This window comes from Salmo salar, chromosome ssa20 (assembly GCF_905237065.1).
Source record: "Salmo salar chromosome ssa20, Ssal_v3.1, whole genome shotgun sequence".
Lineage (NCBI taxonomy): Eukaryota > Metazoa > Chordata > Actinopteri > Salmoniformes > Salmonidae > Salmo > Salmo salar.
In genome coordinates, this window is record NC_059461.1 from 34,611,377 (window position 1) to 34,638,974 (window position 27,598).

Genomic DNA, 27,598 nt, shown 5'->3' on the forward strand with positions numbered 1-27,598 from the left:
TCTCTGTCATAGTGCATGACATTATTCATTGATGTTGATTGCTATATGTTTATGTTCATGTTGTGCACTTGGGGGGTTATGGTCTCAATACATATCACAACAAACTTATGTTCAGTTTCATTTAATGATCACTATAGTACTGAAATATTTGAAAGATACCATTTTGTAATATTTTAAGATGTATGCCATTTACAAGCATTTCGCTACACCCGCAATAACATCTGCTAAATATGTGTATGTGACCAATAAAATGTGATTTGATGTGATGGTAGTTTCATGCTGGTTTAGAATGTTTATTGCACTCATATATTTATCTTCTGTCAAAAGCTACTACAATAGCCTGCCTCCTACATTCCTACCTACTTACTGTGTCATACGAGTAGCTACTTTAATGTGCATATGTTTTGTCTCATATGGTTTTTCTAACCAGTGAAAACCTCCTATGATCTAATTGCTCCCTTTATGACTTGATAATCCCTCTCTGAGGACTGCAGGGTGCTAATCATTTTAAACAAAGCTTCACATAATTTAATTGAGCGTCCAGGGAGATCATAAGATCATCATGAATAGGGAGTTTTAATAGGGAGGGCTGGTCTTTGCCTGGTTGATATACAGGCAGGCGTTGATGTTTTCTATTCAACAAAGAGCAAACTAAAGAATGTAATTCATTTCTTCAGTTCCAACCCACTGGGCACACACTGGTTGAATCAACGTTGTTTCAACGTCATTTCAATTCAATTACGTTGAACCAATGTGAAAAATACGTTGAATTGACCTCTGTGACCAGTATGATGTGACAATTTTAATGTATTATACATTGTTGATATGATCATATAAAATCTTATAAATAAGATCACTCACTGATAGCATTAAACTGATCCATGCATGATGTAGCCCTAGAAGACATAATGCACTTAGCACATAATGTGGCACTTGTAGATTCAGAGATCGTGTAGTGAGATATCAATACATTTTCCCTAAATGTCCAAATGATATGCAAATGAAAATATGCTATTATTTCAAACAATACCATATTGTTTGAAAACAGCTCCCCTTCTGAAATGCAGAACATTCATGAGCGGGAAAAGGTGTTACAAGATTCACCTGTCAATTCCAATTTATGGTCGTTTCTTCCGGTGTAGGTTGGTGTGGTTCTCTGTCGCTCGGCATTGCGCTCATTTAACATAATCGTTTTTTTGTGGGAGGATAATATTAGCCATAATAATCTGACTGGCGAGGAACCAGCGATCAACCTAAACAGATATGCTTTGTCGAATGATACTAGTGTAGTCGGATACTAGTAACAAGCCTCCGATATTTATTTGGGGCACTGTATCTTTGCTGGTTCATTCTCCTGCTCTAATAGATAACAGAGCCTCTACAATAGATTGCAGAACCTACCGGGCTGTGTAGAGAGGGCTCTCGCTTTGATCTTTAAATACCCTCTCATTTAAAACCACACTCAGTTGCTTTGATTTTTCTCTCACGAGCCAGCTGTAAAATGTATAAATTCAGACGTTCCCTAAATGACACTCTCCGTGCGCGCGCGCCCAGTGGAGACAGCAAGAACACCTTTCTATCCTTTTTTTCTGCTCCACCATCTGTCCCTCCCTTTCTTCCATTTCATGTGTTCAACCGATATCCACCCCTCACAGCTACAACTCCGTTGTTCCCCCCTCTCCCCTTGCATTGAGTTTCCCTGTCCACTCGGCTTTGCAGTTTGAACGACGCAGACGGTCCCTGGCCCCGACTGTTCCCCCCCTCCCCCACTAGCTGAGCTGCTGTTTCACTCAAAGATGGCGTCAGCTCTGGAGCCTCTGGTCTCTGGCTGCATTTTTGGGCTTGTTGTTGTCTCGGATTCGAAGGATTTTTGGCACATTCTCTTCGGCAACTCGACACGAAATTCCGGTGAGTAGCGGCTACTGGGGAGAGGATATTACAAGGTCTCCGAGCTTCCTTTTGAAACCCGAACTGGACCAGTCCTAGCTTTCTGGGAACCGCGAGAGGTAGAGGGAACGGGGTACGGGGAGATGAAGATCGCGAGGGGGGGAGGGAGGGGGCGAGCCGAGGCCTACTTCGCTCCAACGGCCTTGTCTTCACCGCAACGCAGTCCGCAGGCACTATGTGGGTGGGTGATGCAGGAAGGAAGTAAGGAAAGGTGAGGGAATTGGTAGCCGTGTGTAGAGACGCGTCTTGCCGGGAAATATTTTCACCCAGAGCCGAGGCGAAGGAGGCCGAACAGCCATAGAACATATATTGTAACGTTGAAAAATTATCCACTATGAAGTCGTCATTTTGGCACTTTCCCGATAGCGGTTATGGACGTTTACAACTTACATTGTGCATTTGCAGTCAGCGATCTCATCATGAATATCATCCATTCTATTCTAAATTAGATTGATCCTTGTGATTGTTGCCTGTGTTATTGTTTGAAACCTCGGGCGTTGTAGGAATCTGTCATTGTTGATTGTGTCAAAGCACTGGTTTCCTTAAGACAGCTAGCTAGCTACACGTTGTTACTGTTTTGAGCTATTTCGTTACTGCTAGCAAGCAAATTAGCAATATCAGTTCGCGGGAAGGTTTGTAGCAACACAGCTAATTGCCTATCATATCAGTGAGAGTAAACAGGAGTAGGTTGAGAAAGTGAGACACTTGGCTATTGCTTGGCTAGCTAGCTAACGTTAACTACAGTTAGTTAACTGTGCTATAGTAACGGTAACACCAATCAGTTTAGAAATAAATGGCTAACGTTAACATGGTTACTATAGCTAGCTACCAGTAATGAGACAGATGTTTAGCCAGATAACGAACACATCTAACGTTAGCTACCCTGGGTCACGATGTATCTTAATCAGCTACTGCACAAATGTAATCCAAGATCATGTTTGTTGTGCATGGAATACAAATATATCTAACGTTAGCATGCTTGCTGATATCAAGCCAAGGCACTGAAAACATGTGGATAGCTAGTAGTGTGCTGTTTATTTAGTTATTTCAGTTGATTTGTTTTGCTGTTGTGAGAACCATGTGTCTTGGCAAAATCATAATGTCAAGGATTCAACAACAATGTTTCCCGTTCTCCATAATCTGGCCTGTTGTTGTTATGACCTTTTATCAATGTCTGTTTCTAACCCAATTCATGAGCCCATGTTGTGAAATTCTTAGGTATATAAAGATAATATACTATAACATGTAAATAAAGGAGGTAGGGCTTTCTTCCGTATTGTTTACTATGACACTTATGGGAGTTGCTCTGGTTTTGTGGTTTAAAGAATCTGCATTTACACAAAACTGGAGAACAGAATGTAAAGTTAGCTCCATATCTACATTAGAGATCATCACAGTGGCTGATGTTTACCTACTCAGAAGCTAGTCTGGCACCGTCCTTCTGAGCTAACTATGCCCTCTGCTCAGGGTTTTCTCTTCCCGTCCTAAATGTTTTTGTTATGTTGAGTGTTATAAACGTTGCAGTTGTCAGGTAATGTTGATCTAGACTTCAGGCAGCATGTATCAATCTCATACAAGATGTGTGCTCCCTAACTAACTGTGTGTCTGTGTTTAGTTGCCAAGCATGACTTTGTTTACATGCTGCTGTTGTTTTAGGAGTGTCTTAGTACATGTCTTTTGAGGGTTACATTCAGTAGGCACTAAAGGAAGCAAATGTTTTGAAACGGCAGAATTACCTGAACTCTAATACAAAACTTAAAGATGGTTTTTCTTTCAGTTTTTGCCTGCAGAATGTGTCCGTCTTGCTGCTTTCTCTCTTGCACACAGTTTCTGACCCTTCCGTGTGTGTCCTTTGTTTCTGCAGGGTGCGTTTCCTGCTGAAGTTGACTGTGCATGAAGGTGATCAGCCCTCGCTGCTCCCTGGGGTGATATCTGTCCCCTTCCAGGCCGGAGAACAAGTGGATACCGCTGGAGAGCGAGGGAGAGAGAAAGAGGGTGAAGGACTGGAGCCGCACGGATGAAATACATTTACATCCTTCTGCAAAAGAGTTTATTCCAATAATCTACAGAAAACATTTTTTTCCCACACTGTCCTGACTCTACCCTTACAGTACAACTGATCTTCAACTCAGATGACAGTCAAGGTTTCCACATCACACTGAGAGCCTCTTATTTACATTGAGGGGAGACTGAATCGTCAGGTTGTTGCCGTTTGTCCCTCGGCCCTTTGCAACAGGCAGTAGTGGGAGAAACCTAAGTGTTATTGTTGTAGTGTGTGTGGGTCCACCACAGCTCCAGAGTTAGTCTAGTACCTGCTGCTCCACGACACTGCTCTCCCCCAGGCTAACTGACCCTGCCGGGAGAGGGTAGTGGGTGGACCAAGCTTTATTGGGGGGGTTGGCGGGGGAGCCTATGCTATGGTGAGCTGTTCCCTGCCGTGCTGCTCAGGACCAGGCTCTGAGGGACTCTCTGTGCGGCCCCGGGACAAAGGATAGTCTTCGGACAGAGGGGCTAGGAGGAGGCGGCCTGGGCCGCGGGATTCTTACCCTTTGCCCGCTACGGGCGTGTGTTTGTGTGTGTGTCGTCATTGCGACCTCCAGCCGCAGTCATGGTGAAGCTGGCCAACCCAATGTACACCACCTGGATCCTGGAGGCCATCAAGAAGGTGAAGAAGCAGAAGCAGCGGCCGTCGGAGGAAAGGATATGCAACGCTGTGTCCATGTCCCACGGGCTGGACCGCAAGACTATACTGGAGCAGCTGGAGCTCAGCGTCAAAGATGGAACCATCCTCAAAGTCTCTAACAAGGGGCTCAACTCTTACAAGGATCCGGAGAACCCCGGCCGCCTGGCCTACCCCAAGCCCCGCCTGGGCAGCGGTGGAGGAGGGGGTGGTCATCATGGGCATGTGGGCCACGGCGGGAGCCACCATCGCTCTGGGAAGAAACCAGGGCTGGACTGGAACAAGCTGATCAAGCGTTCCCTGGAGGGGCTCCATGAGCCAGGGGGCTCCACCCTAAAAAGTGTTGAGCGCTTCCTCAAGTGCCAGGGGGACGTGGCGGCCTACCTGTCTGGCAGTGGCTCCATGGGGCCCGGGCTGTTCCACCAGCAGCTGAGAGTGGCACTGAAGCGGGCGTGTGCCCACGGCAGGGTGGCCAAGAATGGGCCGCTGTTCCACCTCATCAGCCGTAGCTCCCAGTTGGACGGGACAGGCACCGTGGCGCTGGACTCCCTCCCACCTGTCCGCCTGCTGCCACACGAAAAGGACAAGGTAAGCCATGCACCTACATTCACTTTCTCAAATATAAACACAATGTGATGTCTTTGTAAACCTACAGTGTAAGTGAAAACGGTTAACTGTAAAAAGAGCAATCTGTCATTTTGTCCCCTGTGGCAGTGGAAAGAATAAGTAATAATGAATTACATTTCTATATCACTTTTTATAAAATCTCAAAGCGCTTCAAAAGCAAAAAACAAACAAGCGATACATTATGAGTAGCCTAGCCTTAGTTAGGTCACGCAATAGAGGCCAAGTCTGAGAGCATGCATCCTCCAGAGATGGAGGGACAGTCCATGGCTTGATCAGAGGAAGGTGGTCAGGGAGCTGGTTGAAGTCTAGTGACGATCATGTAGAAGTAAACAAACAATGAAGGCTGAAGGCAGCACACCACACGATCAATCTTAGCAGAGCTAGAATGATCTTTTATAAAGTGCTTTCCCATGTGGTTGTAGAGCTGCCAGGCAAGAAGTAATGCCAAAAATGTAACTTTATCTCATGCAACTAGTAGCCAGGTCGGGCCACGCAGTAGAGTTTGGCCAGCCACAATGTCAAAAGTTGAACTGGTTTTCATTTTTAACCAGTCTGTGCACAGTACACAAACAAAATCCCTCGAGCTGCTTCCAGGGCATTAACTTCCATATTGCGTGATCACACTGTTTGCTCAGCGTGGTTTGATTGATAATGTCTTTGTTGGAGTGAGTGGTGTCAAATGCAGGGCTTTACAGTGGAACCATTTTACTCACATATGCACCTAAATATTTTCCTGTGTGACTTGACATTTGTGGGCAGTGCGCCTAGAAATATTTAAGGATTCTAGCTCTAATATCTCCAATTATTTATGTTCTTAAATGTTTGTGTCCGCCTACATTTTTTAACTTAGGTGTACACGTGTTCCTTGTAAAAACAAATAATACAAAAAAGTAAGTTTAGAGCCCTTAAATGGCTTAATACATTTCAAAGATTAGCTTGTGAATATAAGCAGGGGACGTAGCTGATAAAGAGATCTGAGCTCTGGTGCATGTTTTTGTGAGATTTACATGACCGACTTAAAGCAACACGTTGTAGCCAAATTAGCCCTTGACCGGCAGACAGCCAGTTGGAGAGCTGTGAAAGAGAAACCCTAGGTAGAACAGGTCCGTCCACAGGTTAGAGAAGCACCATGGGGGAGACGACCAGCGTAGCATCGCTGTGGCAGTCCGTGGGTCCGGCTTTCACTGTCTTTCAGGGGGCTGGGTCAGCGTGTAGTGGTGGTGTGTACTCCAGGAGGAAGCAGGGTGAGCGGAGTGCCCTATAAGCAGTGTGCTTAGTTCTCTGTGGGCAGCTGCCAGGGGCGAGTGCTGCTCTACAGCCCTCTGTCTCTGGCCTGCAGCAGGAGGAGAAAGAGAGGGAAAAGAGGTGGTCGGGGAAGAGTCACGTGGCGCCCAGTGAGTATCATGCCAGGACGAGAGAGACTGGTGACCAGCTGGGCTGGGTGAGGGAGAGAGAGAGGGGTGGACACACACACACACACACACACACACACACACACACACACACACACACACACACACACAGGGAGAGGGGTGGACACACACACACACACACACACACACACACAGGGAGAGGGGTGGACACACACACACACAGGGAGAGGGGTGGACACACACACACACACACACACACACACACACACACAGGGAGAGGGGTGGACACACACACACAGGGAGAGGGGTGGACACACACACACAGGGAGAGGGGTGGACACACACACACAGGGAGAGGGGTGGACACACACACACACACAGGGAGAGGGGTGGCACACACACACACACACACAGGGAGAGGGGTGGACACACACACACACACACAGGGAGAGGGGTGGACACACACACACACACACACACACAGGGAGAGGGGTGGACACACACACACACAGGGAGAGGGGTGGACACACACAGGGAGAGGGGTGGACACACACACACACACACACACAGGGAGAGGGGTGGACACACACACACACACAGGGAGAGGGGTGGACACACACACACAGGGAGGGGGTGGACACACACACACACAGGGAGAGGGGTGGACACACACACACACACACAGGGAGAGGGGTGGACACACACACACACACACACACAGGGAGAGGGGTGGACACACACACACACACACACACAGGGAGAGGGGTGGACACACACACACACGGGAGAGGGGTGGACACACACACACACACAGGGAGAGGGGTGGACACACACAGGGAGAGGGGTGGACACACACACACACACACACAGGGAGAGGGGTGGACACACACACACACACACACAGGGAGAGGGGTGGACACACACACACACACAGGGAGAGGGGTGGACACACACACACACACAGGGAGAGGGGTGGACACACACACACACACACAGGGAGAGGGGTGGACACACACACACACACACAGGGAGAGGGGTGGACACACACACACACAGGGAGAGGGGTGGACACACACACACACAGGGAGAGGGGTGGACACACACACACACACACTCACAGGGAGAGGGGTGGACACACACACACACACACACTCACAGGGAGAGGGGTGGAACACACACACACACACACTCACAGGGAGAGGGGTGGACACACACACACACACACACACAGGGAGAGGGGTGGACACACACACACACACACAGGGAGAGGGGTGGACACACACACACACACACAGGGAGAGGGGTGGACACACACACTCACAGGGAGAGGGGTGGACACACACACACACACACACACACACACAGGGAGAGGGGTGGACACACACAGGGAGAGGGGTGGACACACACAGGGAGAGGGGTGGACACACACAGGGAGAGGGGTGGACACACACACACACACTCACAGGGAGAGGGGTGGACACACACACACACACACAGGGAGAGGGGTGGACACACACACACACACACACAGGGAGAGGGGTGGACACACACAGGGAGAGGGGTGGACACACACAGGGAGAGGGGTGGACACACACAGGGAAAGGGGTGGACACACACACACACACAGGGAGAGGGGTGGACACACACAGGGAAAGGGGTGGACACACACACACACACACACACAGGGAGAGGGGTGGACACACACACACACACAGGGAGAGGGGTGGACACACACACACACACACAGGGAGAGGGGTGGACACACACACACACACACACACAGGGAGAGGGGTGGACACACACACACACACACAGGGAGAGGGGTGGACACACACACACACACAGGGAGAGGGGTGGACACACACAGGGAGAGGGGTGGACACACACAGGGAGAGGGGTGGACACACACACACACATACAGGGAGAGGGGTGGACACACACACACACACACAGGGGAGAGGGGTGGACACACACACACACACAGGGAGAGGGGTGGACACACACACACACACAGGGAGAGGGGTGGACACACACACACACAGGGAGAGGGGTGGACACACACACACACACACACACTCACAGGGAGAGGGGTGGACACACACACACACACACTCACAGGGAGAGGGGTGGACACACACACACACACACACACACACTCACAGGGAGAGGGGTGGACACACACACACACAGGGAGAGGGGTGGACACACACACACACAGGGAGAGGGGTGGACACACACACACACACACAGGGAGAGGGGTGGACACACACAATCACAGGGAGAGGGGTGGACACACACACACACACACACACACACACACACACACACACACACAGGGAGAGGGGTGGACACACACACAGGGAGAGGGGTGGACACACACACACACACAGGGAGAGGGGTGGACACACACAGGGAGAGGGGTGGACACACACAGGGAGAGGGGTGGACACACACACACACATACAGGGAGAGGGGTGGACACACACACACACACAGGGAGAGGGGTGGACACACACACACACAGGGAGAGGGGTGGACACACACACACACAGGGAGAGGGGTGGACACACACACACACAGGGAGAGGGGTGGACACACACACACACACACTCACAGGGAGAGGGGTGGACACACACACACACACACACTCACAGGGAGAGGGGTGGACACACACACACACACACACACACTCACAGGGAGAGGGGTGGACACACACACTCACAGGGAGAGGGGTGGACACACACACACACAGGGAGAGGGGTGGACACACACACACACACAGGGAGAGGGGTGGACACACAGGGAGAGGGGTGGACACACACAGGGAGAGGGGTGGACACACACACACACAGGGAGAGGGGTGGACACACAACACACACACACACGGAGAGGGGTGGACACACACACACACACACACACACAGGGAGAGGGGTGGACACACACACACACACACACACAGGGAGAGGGGTGGACACACACACACACAGGGAGAGGGGTGGACACACACACACAGGGAGAGGGGTGGACACACACACACACACACAGGGAGAGGGGTGGACACACACACACAGGGAGAGGGGTGGACACACACACACACACAGGGAGAGGGGTGGCCACACACACACACACACACACACACAGGGAGAGGGGTGGCACACACACACACACACAGGGAGAGGGGTGGACACACACACACACACACACACAGGGAGAGGGGTGGACACACACACACACACACACACACAGGGAGAGGGGTGGACACGGAGGGAGGGAGGGAGGGAGGTGGACACGGACGGAGGGAGGGAGGTGGACGGAGGGAGGGAGGGAGGGAGGTGGACACGGAGGGAGGTGGACACGGAGGGAGGGAGGGAGGGAGGTGGACACGGAGGGAGGGAGAGAGGGGAGTGGACACGGAGGGAGGGAGGGAGGTGGACGGAGGGAGGGAGGTGGACACGGAGGGAGGGAGGGAGGGAGGGGGACACGGAGGGAGGGAGGGAGGTGGACACGGAGGGAGGGAGGGAGGTGGACAGGGACAGAGGTAGGGAGGGAGGGAGGTGGACACGGACAGAGGGAGGGAGGTGGACAGGGACAGAGGGAGGGAGAGAGGGGAGTGGACAGGGACAGAGGGAGGGAGAGAGGGGGTGGACACGGACAGAGGGAGGGAGAGAGGGGGTGGACACGGAGAGAGGGGGGGTGGACACGGACAGAGGGAGGGAGGGGGACACGGACGGAGGGAGGTGGACACGGACAGAGGGAGGGAGGGGTTGGACGGAGGGAGGGAGGTGGACACGGACAGAGGGAGAGAGGGAGGGAGGTGGACACGGACATAGGGAGAGAGGGAGGGAGGTGGACACGGACAGAGGGAGAGAGGGAGGGAGGTGGACAGAGGGAGAGAGGGAGGGAGGGGGACACGGACAGAGGGAGAGAGGGAGGGAGGTGGACACGGACAGAGGGAGGGAGGTGGACACGGACGGAGGGAGGGAGTTGGACACGGACAAAGGGAGGGAGGTGGACACGGACGGAGGGAGGTGGACACGGACGGAGGGAGGTGGACACGGACAGAGGGAGGAAGGGAGGGAGGTGGACACGGACAAAGGGAGGGAGGTGGACAGGGACAGAGGGAGGGAGAGAGGGGGTGGACACGGACAGAGGGAGGGAGGGGGTTGGACGGAGGGAGGGAGGGAGGTGGACACGGACAGAGGGAGAGAGGGAGGGAGGCGGACACGGACAGAGGGAGAGAGGGAGGGAGGTGGACAGAGGGAGGGAGAGAGGGGGTGGACACGGAGAGAGGGGGGTGGACACGGACAGAGGGAGGGAGGGGGACACGGACAGAGGGAGGGGGGTGGACGGAGGGAGGTGGACACGGACAGAGGGAGGGAGGGGTTGGACGGAGGAGGGAGGTGGACACGGACAGAGGGAGAGAGGGAGGGAGGTGGACACGGACATAGGGAGAGAGGGAGGGAGGTGGACACGGACAGAGGGAGAGAGGGAGGGAGGTGGACAGAGGGAGAGAGGGTGGGAGGGGGACACGGACAGAGGGAGAGAGGGAGGGAGGTGGACACGGACAGAGGGAGGGAGGGGGACACGGACGGAGGGAGGGAGTTGGACACGGACAAAGGGAGGGAGGTGGACACGGACGGAGGGAGGTGGACACGGACGGAGGGAGGTGGACACGGACGGAGGGAGGTGGACACGGACGGAGGGAGGAAGGGAGGGAGGTGGACACGGACAAAGGGAGGGAGGTGGACAGGGACAGAGGGAGGGAGAGAGGGGGTGGACACGGACAGAGGGAGGGAGGGGGGTTGGACCGGAGGGAGGGAGGGAGGTGGACACGGACAGAGGGAGAGAGGGAGGGAGGCGGACACGGACAGAGGGAGAGAGGGAGGGAGGTGGACAGAGGGAGAGAGGGAGGGAGGTGGACAGGGACAGAGGGAGAGAGGGAGGGAGGTGGACACGGACAGAGGGAGAGAGGGAGGGAGGTGGACACGGACAGAGGGAGAGAGGGAGGGAGGTGGACACGGACAGAGGGAGAGAGGGAGGGAGGTGGACACGGACAGAGGGAGAGAGGGAGGGAGGTGGACACGGACAGAGGGAGGGAGGGGGACACGGACGGAGGGAGGGAGGGGGACACGGACGGAGGGAGGGAGGGGGACACGGACGGAGGGAGGGAGTTGGACACGGACAAAGGGAGGGAGGGAGGTGGACACGGAGGGAGGTGGACACGGACGGAGGGAGGTGGACACGGACAGAGGGAGGGAGGAAGGGAGGGAGGTGGACACGGACAAAGGAGGGTGGGGGTTGGACAGAGGGAGGGAGGGAGAGGGACACGGACAGAGGGAGGGACGGAGGTGGACACGGACAGAGGGAGGGAGGGATGTGGACACGGACAGAGGGAGGGAGGGAGGTGGACACGGACAGAGGGAGGGAGGGAGGCGGACGGAGGGAGGAAGGGAGGTGGACACGGACAGAGGGAGGGAGGGAGGCGGACGGAGGGAGGGAGGTGGACAGGGACGGAGGGAAGGAGGGAGGGAGATGGACACGGAGGGAGGGAGGGAGATGGACACGGACGGAGGGAGGGAGGGAGGGAGGTGGACACGGAGGGAGGGAGGTGGACACGGGAGGGAGGTGGACACGGACGGAGGGAGAGGGGGAGGTGGACACGGACGGAGGGAGGGAGGGAGGGAGGTGGACGGAGGGAGGGAGGGAGGTGGACGGAGGGAGGGAGGGAGGTGGACACGGACGGAGGGAGGGAGGTGGACGGAGGGAGGGAGGTGGACAGGGACAGAGGGAGGGAGTGTGAGTGGACGGACGGAGGGAGGGAGGGAGGGAGGTGGACACGGACAGGGGAGGGAGGGAGGGAGTGAGGGAGGTGGACACGGACAAAGGGAGGGAGGGAGGTGGACACGGAGGGAGGGGGGAGGGAGGTGGACATGGACGGAGGGAGGTGGACACGGACAGAGGGAGGAAGGGAGGGAGGTGGACACGGACAAAGGGAGGGAGGTGGACAGGGACAAAGGGAGGGAGGTGGACAGGGACAGAGGGAGGGAGAGAGGGGGGTGGACAGGGACAGAGGGAGGGAGAGGGGGTGGACACGGAGGGAGGGAGGGAGGGAGGTGGACACGGACAGAGGGAGGGAGGGGGTGGACGGAGGGAGGGAGGTGGACACGGACAGAGGGAGGTGGACACGGACAGAGGGAGGGAGGGAGGTGGACACGGACGGACGGAGGGAGGGAGGGAGGTGGACACGGACGGAGGGAGGGAGGAGGGAGGACGGAGGGAGGGAGGGAGGGAGGGAGGTGGACACGGACAGAGGGAGGGAGGGAGGGAGGTGGACACGGACAGAGGGAGGGAGGGGGTGGACGGAGGGAGGGAGGTGGACACGGACAGAGGGAGGGAGGAAGGGAGGTGGACACGGACAGAGGGAGGGAGGGAGGGAGGTGGACACGGACAGAGGGAGGGAGGGAGGTGGACACGGACAGAGGGAGGGAGGGAGGTGGACACGGACAGAGGGAGGGAGGGAGGGAGGGAGGGAGGTGGACACGGACAGAGGGAGGGAGGGAGGTGGACACGGACAGAGGGAGGGAGGGAGGGAGGTGGACACGGACAGAGGGAGGGAGGTGGACACGGACAGAGGGAGGGAGGGAGGGAGGGAGGGAGGTGGACACGGACAGAGGGAGGGAGGTGGACACGGACAGAGGGAGGGAGGCGGACGGAGGGAGGGCGGACGGAGGGAGGGAGGGAGGGAGGCGGACGGAGGGAGGGAGGGAGGCGGACAGAGGGAGGGAGGGAGGCGGACAGAGGGAGGGAGGGAGGGAGGCGGACAGGGAGGGAGGGAGGTGGACACGGACAGAGGGAGGGAGGTGGACACGGACGGAGGGAGGGAGGGAGAGAGGGGGACACGGACAGAGGGAGGGAGGGAGGGAGGTGGACACGGACAGAGGGGAGGGAGGTGGACACGGACAGAGGGAGGGAGGGAGGGAGGTGGACACGGACAGAGGGAGGGAGGCGGACGGAGGGAGGGAGGGAGGGAGGCGGACGGAGGGAGGGAGGGAGGGCGGACGGACGGAGGGAGGGAGGGAGGCGGACGGAGGGAGGGAGGGAGGGAGGCGGACAGAGGGAGGGAGGGAGGGAGGGAGGCGGACAGAGGGAGGGAGGGAGGCGGACAGGGAGGGAGGGAGGGACACGGACAGAGGGAGGGAGGTGGACACGGACGGAGGGAGGGAGGAGAGAGGGGGACACGGACGGAGGGAGGGAGGGAGGGAGGGGGAAACGGACCGAGGGAGGGAGGTGGACACGGACGGACGGAGGGAGGTGGACACGGACGGACGGAGGGAGGTGGACACGGACGGACGGAGGGAGGGAGGGAGGTGGACACGGACGGAGGGAGGGAGGGAGGTGGACACGGACGGAGGGAGGGAGGTGGACACGGACGGAGGGAGGGAGGTGGACACGGACGAAGGGAGGGAGGGAGGTGGACACGGACGGAGGGAGGGAGGGAGGTGGACACGGACGGAGGGCGGGAGGGAGGTGGACGGAGGGCGGGAGGGAGGTGGACACGGACGGACGGAGGGAGGTGGGGACGGACGGACGGAGGGAGGTGGGGACGGACGGACGGAGGGAGGTGGGGACGGACGGACGGAGGGAGGTGGACACGGACAGAGGGAGGGAGGTGGACACGGAGGGAGGGAGGGAGGGAGGTGGACACGGACGGAGGGAGGGAGGGGAGGTGGGCACGGACGGAGGGAGGGAGGGAGGGAGGTGGACACGGACGGGGGGAGGGAGGTGGACAGAGGGAGGGAGGTGGACACGGACAGAGAGAGGGAGGTGGACACGGAGGGAGGGAGGGAGGGAGGTGGACACGGACGGAGGGAGGGAGGTGGACACGGACGGAGGGAGGGAGGTGGACACGGACGGAGGGAGGGAGGGAGGGAGTGAGGTGGACACGGACGGAGGGAGGGAGGGAGGTGGACACGGACGGAGGGAGGGAGGGAGGTGGACACGGACGGAGGGAGGGAGGGAGGTGGACACGGACTTAGGGAGGGAGGGAGGTGGACACGGACTTAGGGAGGGAGGTAGACACGGACGGAGGGAGGGAGGGAGGTGGACACGGACGGAGGGAAGGAGGGAGGAGGTGGGGACGGACGGAGAAAGGGACGGAGTTAGGGGGGTGGACACGGACGAAGGGAGGGAGGTGGACGTACATGGAGGGGGGGAGAGAGAATCGTTACAACACTGTGTATATACTTAATGACATGTAATGTCTTTATTCTTTTTGAACTTCTGTGAGTGTGATGTTTACTGTTCATTTGTATTGTTTATTTCACTTTTGTATATTATCTACTTCACTTTCTTTGGCAATGTTAACATATGTTTCCCATGCCAATAAAAAGCCCCTTGAATTGAGAGAGGGTGAGAGAGAGTGGGAGGGAGTGGTGGGAGAGTGGGTGGGAGGGAGTGGTGGGAGGGAGGGGAGGGAGGGAGTGGTGGGAGAGGGGTGAGAGAGAGTGGGAGGGGAGTGGTGGGAGAGTGGGAGGGAGGGAGTGGTGGGAGAGTGGGAGGGAGGGAGTGGTGGGAGAGTGGGAGGGAGGGAGTGGTGGGAGAGTGGGAGGGAGGGAGTGGTGGGTGAGTGGGAGGGAGGGAGTGGTGGGTGAGTGGGTGGGAGGGAGTGGTGGGAGGGAGGGAGGGAGTGGTGGGTGAGTGGGAGGGAGGGAGTGGTGGGTGAGTGGGAGGGAGGGAGTGGTGGGTGAGTGGGAGGGAGGGAGTGGGAGGGAGGGGTGGTGGGTGAGTGGGAGGGAGGGAGTGGTGGGAGGGAGGGAGGGGAGGGAGTGGTGGGAGAGTGGGAGGAGGGAGTGGTGGGAGAGTGGGAGGGATTGGTGGAGGGAGGGGAGTGGTGGGAGGAGTGGTGGGAGAGTGGGAGGGAGGGAGTGGTGGGAGGGGAGGGAGTGGTGGGAGTGGTGGGAGGGAGGGGAGTGGTGGGAGGGAGGGAGGGAGGGAGTGGTGGGAGAGGGGTGAGAGAGAGTGGGAGGGAGTGGTGGGAGAGTGGAAGGGAGGGAGTGGTGGGAGAGTGGGAGGGAGGGGAGTGGTGGGAGGGAGGGAGGGAGGGAGTGGTGGGAGAGTGGGAGGGAGGGAGTGGTGGGAGGGAGGGAGGGAGGGAGTGGTGGGAGAGTGGGAGGGAGGGAGTGGTGGGAGGGAGGGAGGGAGGGAGTGGGTGGGAGGGAGTGTTGTGAGAGTGGAAGGGAGGGAGGGAGTGGTGTGAGAGAGAAAAGGCATGGTGCCAGAGGAAGAGGCCTGGCAGATGCATGTTCTGAGAAAGAAGAGGCAGACATGCAGGCGACAGAAGACACACCCACAATGTAACCCGATAGACATCAGCCGGATGGGAACTAACCTCTCCTAGGGGCAGGACCGCACTCATACTTGCACACTAGCTAACATACATTACATTCAGGAATGCAAACACACGTATGGCATGCATACGCACCTCTGTGTGCACTGTGAACAAACACAAGTGCACGCAAGCTGGCATACTGTACACACATGTACACAGACAACCATGTGCTTATACGCACCCTTACACTAATGCACTGAGTGTACAAAATGACTGACTGACCAGTGTAACCAGGTAAAAGCTATGATCCCTTATAGATGTCACTGAATCCATCTCTATCAGTGTAGATGAAGGGGAGACAGGTTTTTAAGCTTTGAGACAGTTGAGACATGGATTGTGTAGGTGTGCCATTCAGAGGGTGAATGGGCAAGACAAAAGATTGAACTGCCTTTGAACAGGGTATGGTAGTAGGAGCCAGGCTCACTGGTTTGTGTCAGGAACTGCAACGCTGCTGGGTGTTCCACACAAGTTTCCCATGTGTATCAAGAATGGTCCACCACCAAAAGGGCATCCAGCAAACTTGACACAACTGTGGGAAGCATTGGAGTCTGTATGGGCCAGCATTCCTATGGAATGCTTTCGACAGCTTGTAGAGTCCATGCCCTGGTGAATTGATGCTGTTCTGAGGGCAAAAGGGGTTGCAACTCAATATTAGGAAGGTGTTCCTAATGTTTTGTACACTGTGTGCAGTACACACCCTTATCAGCCATGGGATGATATCCAGGTCACAGCAGGGATGACAGGGCTGCAGCGTATAGGGATCTGAAAGGTCCTCCTCCTGCTTTCCAGCCAGACTCTGTACGTTTCGGTTCTGCTCTACTCTTCTCTGCCGTACAAGGGGTTTGTCTTTCAGTTCATACTGCAATGCGTTGTCCCAAATGCTGCCCTATTCCCTATACAGTGCACTACTTTTGACCAGGAACCTTAGGTCTCTGGTCAAAAGTAGTGCACTATATAGGGAAAAGGGTGCCATTTGGTACGCACACTAGGATTATTTCTGCCAGGTGGTGGGAGCAGCCAGGAGTCACGTGCCTGACTGACCTGCTGGTTGTTTGACTGACCCTCTGGCCCAGATGGCCTCCACTTATAGGGATGATCCACCACCAGAAATACAATGAAAACATCAAACTCCTGTCACTTGTCACGCCTGTGTTCAGTGGGTAAAATAAAAACTTTCCCCGTGATTTAACTTCTATGTGGTCCGTCTGTGAAATCCGGAAATGGAGTAGGAACGCATCATAGCTACTGTACTTGGTTCTTGTCACTGTAGATAAGGGATAACATTTAATAATGCTTTTTAAACAATTACCTACTTCCAGATTGCCAAATCAGCCAATAGATGGTATGGATATACTGTCTAAAACACATCCTTTTATATCCTCATGACTAAGTTTAGTTTATTTTTACAGGGACGGTGCACATTAATCAACGTTTCAGTAAAAGTGCTGGTTTTAGCCAGCCGGCTAATTTTCAACCGCAGTCCCTGGGCAGGTTATTAAAAACAATTACAATACAGACAATCATTGAACAGTGAGCTTACGCAGAGTAACATAGGACAAGCAAGATGTAGCATACAGACAGAGCAACATAGGACAAGCAAGATGTAGCATACAGACAGAGCAACATAGGACAAGCAAGATGTAGCATACAGACAGAGCAACATAGGACAAGCAAGATGTAGCATACAGACAGAGCAACATAGGACAAGCAAGATGTAGCATACAGACAGAGCAACATAGAACAAGCAAGACATAGCATACAGACAGAGCAACATAGGACAAGCAAGATGTAGCATACAGACAGAGCAACATAGGATAAAAAGCAACAAGACAAAATCCATAAAAACAACAAAGTGTTTCCACACCTCACAAGCTACAGACAACAGACAACATGGAAAGTGGCAATACACAGCTAGTGATTATGTTCACAAATCTGATTGACCTTTAGCCATGTCTTCATGCATTTTGTGAAAGTGTGATATGTGGTGCAGTTATGTGTGTCTGATGGCAGTGTATTCCAGACATGGGACGCTCTCACAGAGAAAGCGGATTTACTAAAGGTGCTTTTCCTTAAGGGAACTATACAGTCACCTCTCATGGCAGACCTTGTGGATCTGCTGCCATGTGTTTGGGTTTTCTGTTTAACTAAAATACTGAGTGGAGGGGGAGCCAGGCCATTTAGGATCTTGAATACAAGACATGCGTCGGTGTATTGCACAAGATTTTCCCAACTCAGGAGCTCATGCTTTCTGAGGATGTAACAGTGATGATGGCAATTGGGCTTCCTATCGAGCACTTTGAGAGCCTGTTTGTAGACAGACTGAAGGTGTTTTAATGTTGTACAGAAAGCTTGGGCCCAACTAGTAAGATGGGGAGTATATCGATTGAAGTACATTTGCTACCTCTGTGGTCAAACAATTTTGTATAAATCGGAAATAGTAGAGTAGAGATTTAGCTTAGATGTGCTCATTCTATACAGTGTACCAAATTATTCAACTCAGTTTCTCTTTCAAGTACCATCTTGCAATGCGGCTTGTGTGTCTGTGGGAAACGTGGGAACTGGCCATTGTTGCCATAGCAACGTACTCTAGGCAGAGAGGAACTGCAAGCTGAACTTGGTGAGACTCTTAAATTCATAGTGCAGTTTGTTTAGGAGATTTCACAGGTAGCTTGCTACTGTACTTCACATGCTGATATTGACTTGTATTAATGTGTGTAGCTACGCTAGTTGGTAGCAACCTTTGCATTATGGGTTTTGTAGTCCACTTGAGCTTCAACCAACATGTTCCTACCAATCTTGTTCTAATGACAAAATGAAACATTTGTTCTCCAAAAATATAGTTTTCACGTAGTAGTGTTAGAGATGGGGGGGTCGATACAGTTACATATCAGGATATTATTTTTGATGCTCTCTATCGTATCATTTTGACAATATTCAACATTATTGCACTAGTTGGCTGTACTTGCACCAAAACACCAGTATTTTTCCTTCATAGCTTGTTCTCCAGGTTAAATAAGGAGCCAATTTGTTTTCAGCACTTTCATTTCCTTTCTTTGTAAGATTATAAAATAAAATTAACAATACAAAACATACACATACACGGTGCATTCAGAAAATTATCCAGACCCCTTGACTTTTTCCACATTTTGTTACGTTACAGCCTTATTCTAAAATGGATTTACATGTTTTCCCCTCATCAATCTACACACAATACCCCATAATGACAAAACTAAAAGTTTTTAATTTTTTATCTTTGCACATTTAAAAAAAAATTTTTTAAGTATGTAAATGTGATAAGTATTCAGACCCTTTACTCAGTACTTTGAAGGACATTCAGAGACTTGTCCCGAAGCCACTCCTGTATTGTCTTGGCTGTGTGCTTTGGGTCGTTGTCCTGTTGGAAGGTGAACCTTCGCTCAGTCTGAGGTCCTGAGTGCTTTGGAGCAGGTTTTCATCAAGCATCTCTCTACTTCGTTCATCAAGGATATCTCTGCTCCGTTCATCTTTCCTTCGATTTTGACTAGTCTCCCGTCCCTGCCGCTGAAAAACATCCCCACAGCATGATGCTGCCACCACCATGCTTCACTGTAGGGATGGTGCCAGGTTTCCTCCAGATGTGACACTTGGCATTCAGGCCAAAGAGTTCAATCTTGGTTTCATCAGACCAGAGAATCTTGTTTCTCATGGTCAGTCCTTTAGGTGCCTTTTTGGCAAACTCCAAGCAGGCTGTCATGAGCCTTTTACTGAGGAGTGGCTACCGTTTGGCCACTCTACCATAAAGGCCTGATTGGTGGAGTGCTGCAAAGATGGTTGTCCTTCTAGAAGGTTCTCCCTTCTCCACAGAGGAACTATGGAGCTCTGTCAGTGACCATCGTGTTCTTGGTCATCTCCCTGACTAAGGCCCTTCTCCCCCAATTGCTCAGTTTGGCCGGACGGCCAGCTCTATCAAGAGTCTTGGTGGTTCCTAACTTCTTCAGTTTTTAAGAATGATGGAGGCCACTGTGTTCTTGGAGACCTTCAATGGTACCGGTCCCCAGATCTGTGCCCCGACACAATCCTGTCTCTGAGCTCTACGGACAATTCCTTTGACTTCATGGCTTGGTTTTTGCTCTGACATGCACGGTCAACTGTGGGACCTTATAAAGACAGGTGTGCCTTTCCAAATCATGTCCAATCAATTGAGTTTACCACCGGTGGAATCCAATCAAGTTGTAGAAACATCTCAGGGATGAACAATGGAAACAGGATGCACCTGACCTCAATTTAGAGTCTCATAGCAAAAGGTCTGAATACTTATGTAAATAAGTTATTTCTGGGTTTTTTTTCATAAATTTGCAAAAAGTTCTAAACCTGTTTTTGCTTTGTCATCATGGGGTATTGTGTGTAGATTGATGTAAAAAAAACACTTTAGAGTAAGGCTGTAAATTAGCAAAATGTGAAAAAGGGAAGGGTCTGAATACTTTCTGAATGCACTGTACAAAAGACATCACACCAACATCAGCTACATCACACCTGCCCAGACCCACATGCTCACACCCCCATCTCAAGTGCCTGCATCACTCTGCGCCACATGGCCTCAAACTGCACCATTTTGTTTCTCTCCATTGCCCACGCACTTTCAACATTTAGATAATAAAGCATTTAAACTTTCCATTGTGTTAACAAGAAAAGTGTCTCACTGCACCCTCATATGCCATGTCTTGTAATATGCAGACAGATGGATTAAAAGTACATTTACATTGTAATACTTCTGACAGCCAACTTTAACTCGGCCCAGCACTTTTATTTCCATGACTGATCAAAACTAATTTTCTCATGGCATTTTTGGCCTTCTGCAGCAAACATATGGTGAGCAATATGTTTGGAACATCGAATCCCAATAAAATCACAGTATCGGAAGCGCAATACATATAGAATGGTGAGAATCGCAATACGTATTCTATCGGCACCTAAGTGCCGATACAATTCCCTGTAGCTCAGTTGGTAGAGCATGGTGTTTGCAACGCCAGGGTTGTGGGTTCGATTCCCATGGGGGGCCAGCACAGAAAAAAAATGTATGAAATGTATGCATTCACTAATGTAAGTCGCTCTGGATAAGACCGTCTGCTAAATGACTGAAATGTAAATGTCTAAGTATTGTGATAATATCGTATCGTGAGGTCCCTGGCAATTCCCAGCCCTGATTAGTATTATTTAACACTGTTAATCATTGGAATTAGTGGTTTGGGGTGGATTATCCTTTTAAGACAGTGATCCCTCTTTGACTTAGTTGAGTAAACAGGCTCATTCGTAGTGGTGCTCATTTGTTGTTTGGAGCCGTTGCATGGTGAACTCTGGATGTACTAATACTAAAGCAGCTTCCTTGCTGGCTGAGAGTGATTTGAATGTTTCTCTTTGGCATTCAGGCAACCTCCAGACCAGACAGCTCTGTTCCTCTTATGCTGCTATTTGCAGTATTAAAGGAGCTGCCTCACCATGTCTCTGCCATAGAGCCTCTGTCAGCCTCATGTCCTCTAGCTTATCCCACTGTGTGTTTGTGTGTGTGACTGGTGGTGTGTGACGCTCACGCGTCCCTCTTCTCGCTCTCACTCAGGCGAAGGCTCATCAGTGCCATATTGCCTTCATGATTGCTAGTGGTTGTAATTTAGAAAGGGAGCGGTGGGTGAGGGGAGAGATGGAAGGGGAGGGGAAAAAGGGAAAAACAAATGGATAAGCACCGGCTTTGACCCCATGGCAGGGAAGATTTGTGTACTCAACACGGAATGACTGTGTCACACAGCTCCATTCAAACATTATTGCAGACCCACTCTCTCCCCCTAATAGGGGGTCACTACCGGGCCATATTGGGGGAGGCAAGGGGGGTGTGGAGTCAGTCAAGGGTCACAGATGTATAGATAGCAAACCTCATTGCTTTTCCTGAGATGAGCCACCCAGAGCCAGCTGTAGTTATGAGCCTAGTGGGCCATTAGGAGGCTATGGGACGGGGACAGGATGGGAGTTGTTATGGCGTTGGGGAGGGAGCTGAGGCGAAGAGCGATTGTGGCCCTGTGCTTGCCCTTTTCACAGCAGCTGGACCCGGGTGAAGCAGAGTTCTCTTCACTGATGTTGCTGTGTCAGGGGAGGGACGTGTGAAAATATAAGCAACTGATTGGATTGGAGTGACCGTGTAGTGTTCTCACTGACCTGATTTGTTCTGTTCAGTGTGCTAGCAGGTTGGTTGTCTGCCTATGAATGAGTTGTAGGCCTAATTGGAGCCTGATTGTGTTTTTATCTCAGTCACTTTCAAACCGTAATGGCATATGTACCGCTCGCCCTGTGTAGGCTAATTACTGAAACGTCTCACATGGATATTAGCTCCCCCTTTTAGCTAACATTACAACCCTCTAGTGTTTTTATCTGCTAAGTAAAGGCTTAGTGCAACACAGGACATAAACACAACATACCAGTAAACAAGGATTATGTGCCTTGGGTCAGTGCGGTCTTCCCCACCGCTGCATCGTCGGGGCGGTCTTCCCCACCGCTGCATCGTCAGCGCGGTCTCCCCCACCGCTGCATCGTCAGCGCGGTCTCCCCCACCGCTGCATCGTCAGCGCGGTCTCCCCCACCGCTGCATCGTCAGCGCGGTCTCCCCCACCGCTGCATCGTCAGCGCGGTCTCCCCACCGCTGCATCGTCAGCGCGGTCTCCCCACCGCTGCATCGTCAGCGCGGTCTCCCCACCGCTGCATCGTCAGCGCGGTCTCCCCCACCGCTGCATCGTCAGCGCGGTCTCCCCCACCGCTGCATCGTCAGGGCGGTCTCCCCCACCGCTGCATCGTCAGCGCGGTCTCCCCCACCGCTGCATCGTCAGGGCGGTCTCCCCCACCGCTGCATCGTCAGGGCGGTCTCCCCCACCGCTGCATCGTCAGCGCGGTCTCCCCCACCGCTGCGGTGTCTCTGTGTGTCGAGAGGCGCTGGCCAGGTCAGAGAGGTGTCTGGACTGAGAAGTGAGACATTTCTCTCAGTAGTGGACAGTGGACACCACTGGGGTCCAGAAAGAGGGCCATATCCCAGAGCCATGATGACAATGTCTTTGAAGCCCGTTGAGTATCAGGTTTGCAATAGAGAGAGCAGATGTTTGTTAGCAGTCTGCTAAACCAATGGATCAAGTAGAGTTTAGGAAAGTATTGATGGACAATACAGGGCTGATTTATTTGTTAGTAGACTAAACCATATTATGGCGAAGTGTGGAGTCTGGGGAAAGTGCAGGTTGATTTGCATTGGAGACAGGTATTGTTTACATTTAACCCAATGCATTACCTGGAGTCCTTAGATAGGGGACATCATTTGAATTTGCTTCTACTCTGTGCTCAAAGGCCATGTCCATTGACCTATACTTCTCTCAGGTTATGGATGTATTTAGCCTATGCTTGGCCTTTAAATAGGGATGTATTATGAGCAGGTTGTTAGTGTTGTCACTAATGAAATCTAACAGAGCTCATATTTCACTGGCCAGGTGTTCCCACTTGCCCTAGTGACACCGGAGGGTTATGAGTCACACACACACACACACGCACGCGTGCGCACAGACAGCATCTGGGCAGTAGTCTGGTGGAGTGCCATTATCAGCCTGACTGGGGTTAAAGTGGCTACGGCAGGAGAGAGTGATGAGAATGCTTGTTGGCGTAGAATGACTGCAGGGCTATGTAGAACTAGAACCCAGCAAAGAGGGCCAATGTGTTCTCCCTCTGGGAAGTCTTTAGCTGGCACACACACGGCCAACTCATACCTTTTTGATACAGTGATTACTGATTTAGCCTTTTACCTCGTTAACCTCCCTACTGTATGGTGCTTCACTGCTTCTAACAGCTAGACCGGCAGGAAGCACGTCTATTTCAACCAAAATCCCAGCGCGTATAATAAGGTCATTTAGTTAATGCTGTTATCCAAATGGACTTTCAGCCAGTAATACAGTGATTCAGGATATGTAGTCCATTGGCCCATGCAGGAGTCAAACCCACTTCTTGGGTGTTCCTAACACCATTCTCCACTCAACCATTTGAGCCATCGGAAGATGTATAGCTAGCTATGTTAAGTCATCCACTCCACTCCATATTCCTGCTATGGCCTGGAGGTTGTGTGTTTCGTGTGTGTTCCTCGTGACGAGAGTGTGCGAGTGGCCGAGTGTGTGCTGCGGAGCGACTGGCCTGTAACAGTGATCAATGAGGTTGTGGTGAGGGGGCTAAGTCTGTATTGGGGACGGGAGGAGGGGCAGCTCAGCGCTGCCTGGTGGTTGGATGGTGAAATAGGTTTCACATGTTAATGAGAACCTTGACTTGAGATGAGACAAGGACAACAGGGCGTCTTTTCTCTCTCTCTCTCCCTCTCTCTCTTTCTCTCATCCTATTTCCTCCCACCCTACATCCTTATCCTTTCGTCCTCTCTTCATTGTTCTCTCTCTCATTATCTCCTCCTTTGTCCTCTCCCTTTCACTTGTCCCTTCTCTATTACACCCAATGCAAATGGACAAGGAGAAACCAGGCAACTCTCACAGTGCATCTCTCAGCTAGGGTATTGTACACCAGCGATTCTCAACTGGTGGGTCGAGACCCACATTTAGATCGCAGGAGATTTTGAATGGGTCGTGATCTATCTTATAAACGATTAAAACCAGGTAGAAAGTGTTTACCAATGATAATTCATCAATTTTTTTAAATATTTAATGGAGTTAAGCAATTTTTCTTCAATCACAGTATCTTCAATATAGGGTTATTAGCAGAGCTATTTAGAGGATTTGGTTGATTTTGTGGTCTCAAACCACAAAATGAGCTTAACCTTCTGCATCAAGAATATGGGTAAAGTGAAATTATTGACAGTTAAAAAGGTGGGACTATTGTTCCCTTGTTATATAATTGGTACATTTACTATCAATATAGCATTAAACAGTAAAACATCTGTTTTCCAGATTGCATTTTGCCAACCAAAAAATCACATTTACATTTACGTCATTTAGCCTACGCTCTTATCCAGAGCGACTTACAAATTGGTGCATTCACCTTATGATATCCCAATGTGAATATTGGATTGCGACTGAGACAACCTGGTTCAATTTGAGTCCTGAGGCAAAACCAGTTGAGATCCACTGTTGTACACTACGGACATCTGCTACCATAGCATGAGCCAGTGTATCTTTCGTAATGGGACATCTAACGTGGAAAATCTAGGCCTATACTATAAATCCTTATTAACTAGGCTCTGTTTTTGCTCAAGTGTCGGCCTTAGTAAGACAGAGGGCTAGATGTCAGGACAGAGTAGGGGTAGGGTTACTTCTACCCTTTATACCAAAGGGCTCGAGCCCTCACTCTAACCTGAAGGATGCTTATCAAGTCTCTGTCTGTAGTTGTTCAAGCATGTAGAGATTACTCTGTTGCGTTGACATGGTGAGATGAGTTATAGGCGTGTCTGTGTTGCAACTAACGTTTCCTGCAGAAATCATCTCTTATTTAGTGTGTACATAGTAGCATACAGGTCAACGACACAGTTGTGGGAATTCTGGACCATGTGACTGACTCACCAGTCTGTAAGTTTATGGCTAATAAAGTACAAGACTATCTCTTGAGGGAAATGTATTGCTAACCTTACAGAAGGTTAGGGCTGTAGGTAACCTAGCAGTTAGAGCAATGGGCCAGTAAGCGAAAGATCGTTGGGCCGAAATACCCGAGCCGACAAGGTGAAAAATCTGTGTATGTTCCCTAGAGCAGGGTACTTCACCCTAATTTGCTCCAGGGGTGCTGTACTACTATAAAAGCAACCCTGTAAAACAACACATTTCACTGTACCTATCTGGTGTATGTGATAATAGCATTTTTGGGGGCTTTTAAAAAAGAAAGCATGCCTCCGTAAGGAATGTCAGGGAGATGTATACCATTTGTCACACACATATTGTCTTGGAAAACGATTTATTTCTTCTTTAGTGTCAGTAATTGAGTCATATCACCAATGAAACCCCACACTGTAATGTGTATGTATGAAACCCGATGGCTGTGCTCTGCATGCACTAGCTGCTCGAGCGTGGAGAGAGCAAGCGAGTGAGTGAGCACACACAGGGCAACCTCCACTGGGAGGGATGGGGTTAACTGGCAGGAATGATTGAGGTGTTGGTCTCTGGGAGACTGCACAAAGGACTGCTGCCTTATTTTCTCTCCTTTCTCTTTTCTACATTTTTTTTCTCTCTCCTCGCTCTCTCTCTCCCTCGCTCTTTCTTGCTTTCTCTCTCTGTTCTCAATGTGAGGTGTCCCTGCATGCAAGCGGGAGCCTGAGTCAGAGGGAAATGAACCCAATAAATCAAGCTCTTCGGACTGTCTCTTCTCCTCCTCTCCCCTGGTTGGACCTGCTTTTCCATCCCTGCGTGGAGCTATGTGCAGTCAGCCAGGAATGTCTTTGCACCTGCCCCAGCCCCCAGCCTTATCCTACCCAGCAGGGTTTCCGTCAGGAACATTTGGCGACATTTGAGAAATTTACCGGACATCCATATGTATTAGGGCGTCCAGCCACGGTGCTCACAATGACATTTCCATTATTGTAATTCATCTTAAAAGAATAGAAAGTTGTAATAAAGTACAACGATGTTCTTATACCAACATGACAGGTTTTATTGAAGTCTTCATTCCTCCTATAAATCATACATTAATATCATTTAAAAGCAGAAAGAAACATTTAGCCCAGAACAAGTTAGTAATAAAACACAACTTCAAAATATACATTTTGTATAGAAAACGACCTGACCTATAAAATGTATGAACATTTTAATTAAGAAATTTAGCCTAGGCATGAACATTTTAATTAGGCCTAATAACAAAACGTGGCTGTCTAGGAACACCAGAGCCGGGCCGTCCCGTCCCACTTCCCATTCCCGCTGCGATTCAGCACCACAGCAGTGGAAAGAGGCTGCTCTAGGCAGCCACAAAATGAAGAAATTAGAAAACTGATGTTGGACAATCAAATTCAATATGTAAATAAACTATTCGTTAAGGCTGGTTCATTGACAGAAAGCTGATTTTTCCAACGGTCCTGTGAAACGAGGCCTGTGAAACGAGGCCTGTGAAACAAGGCCTGTGAAAGCACTTTTTCCAGTTCTACTGGATGATGTTAATAAATGTTATGTTTATTGTAATTTGAACTATCGTGGGGTCATGACTCTGGTCATGTGATATACATGGCTATTGATAACTCTGTTTCCTACTATAGGCAGTTGGCTGCCTAGTGATTGCATCATTGTAACTCTCCGACGTGAATAGTTTTCAACGATGTGTTGTTTCCAAGTGCTACTAAATAAGCTCAACTGAAATGCACCAATTGCGCATGATCCACATTATTACTCTACTCGAGTCTGTCCAATCCAAATCTTTATACTATCTATACATGACACGGGCTTGATATCTTGCTTAGGGCGGCAGTGGAACTTCAAGGACCGGGCCTGACCAACACAATAATATGCCTCTACTTTACTTGAGTTTGTGGCGGACCTTGACCTGCTCAAAGTGAGCCGCTGCTGTTGGGAAGTCAAAACCGTCCAACTCCTTGGAGCGGCTTAAGATGTGCATCAG

At 51.8% G+C, this 27,598-nt stretch overlaps 1 protein-coding gene across 4 annotated transcripts in view; it reads left to right on the forward strand.

The window, feature by feature from the left end:
* The first annotated feature begins 1,556 nt into the window (after positions 1 to 1,556).
* The window catches only part of kat6a (K(lysine) acetyltransferase 6A), a 42,255-nt gene continuing 16,213 nt past the window's right edge, over positions 1,557 to 27,598 (forward strand). For 2 of the 4 annotated variants that reach the window (XM_014161617.2, XM_014161621.2), the window contains exons 1-2: positions 1,557 to 1,908; positions 3,812 to 5,215. In XM_014161617.2, coding sequence (XP_014017092.2) covers positions 4,556 to 5,215 — 660 coding nt within the window. In that variant the 5' untranslated portion in view covers positions 1,557 to 1,908; positions 3,812 to 4,555. Of the gene's footprint in view, positions 1,909 to 2,026; positions 2,159 to 2,500; positions 2,580 to 3,811; positions 5,216 to 27,598 lie in introns of those variants that run through there. The other 2 variants (XM_014161619.2, XM_014161618.2) reach the window with 2 other exon arrangements.